This window comes from Glandiceps talaboti, chromosome 16 (assembly GCF_964340395.1).
Source record: "Glandiceps talaboti chromosome 16, keGlaTala1.1, whole genome shotgun sequence".
Classification (NCBI taxonomy): Eukaryota; Metazoa; Hemichordata; class Enteropneusta; family Spengelidae; genus Glandiceps; species Glandiceps talaboti.
The window spans coordinates 19,327,319-19,327,780 of record NC_135564.1 but is presented as its reverse complement, the minus strand read 5'-3'; the positions used below and the strand labels follow the sequence as shown (position 1 = coordinate 19,327,780).

The following is a 462-nucleotide window of genomic DNA, read 5'->3' as shown; positions in this document are numbered from 1 at the left end:
GTGTTACCAGAGGGATGACACCTACTTATAAAATAACTTTAGGTTTTTTTAGGAAATTATTTTACATTTTTAAAAAATAATTTTGCACTTTTCTTTGACCTAACTATAGCTTCAGCCCGTTTCATTTCTCTTTTTTTTTCTTTAACGTTTCTCACATTACGAACTAAACATTTTTTTTTCAGATTCAAAATCTTATATTGATTCGTTGAAGATCAGATTGGTGTGGCGAATTGTCCACAGACTGCAAGTACAGATCATCAAGGTATCGAATATTATGGATGAGAACGTGAATAGCGAAAAGATGAACATTTTGGATCCTGAAAATCACGACGAGAAAGATTTGAAAACACAAACAGGAAGCGATGATGGTAATTTCTTGACAGTAAATAAACGACTTCTACCAGTCAAGTTATTCTATCTATTCTTCTTTGGAGGGGTTGGTGCGGTATTCCCGTATATCAC

The 462-nt window shown here is 33.5% G+C and overlaps 1 protein-coding gene across 1 annotated transcript in view; it reads left to right on the top strand.

Annotated features, from left to right (window-relative positions):
• Positions 1–274: 274 nt before the first annotated feature.
• Positions 275–462, top strand: part of LOC144447198 (major facilitator superfamily domain-containing protein 6-like) — a 6,118-nt gene continuing 5,930 nt past the window's right edge. Inside the window, exon 1 of the mRNA XM_078137101.1 lies at positions 275–462. This exon is cut by the window's right edge and continues 699 nt beyond it. Coding sequence (XP_077993227.1) covers positions 275–462 — 188 coding nt within the window.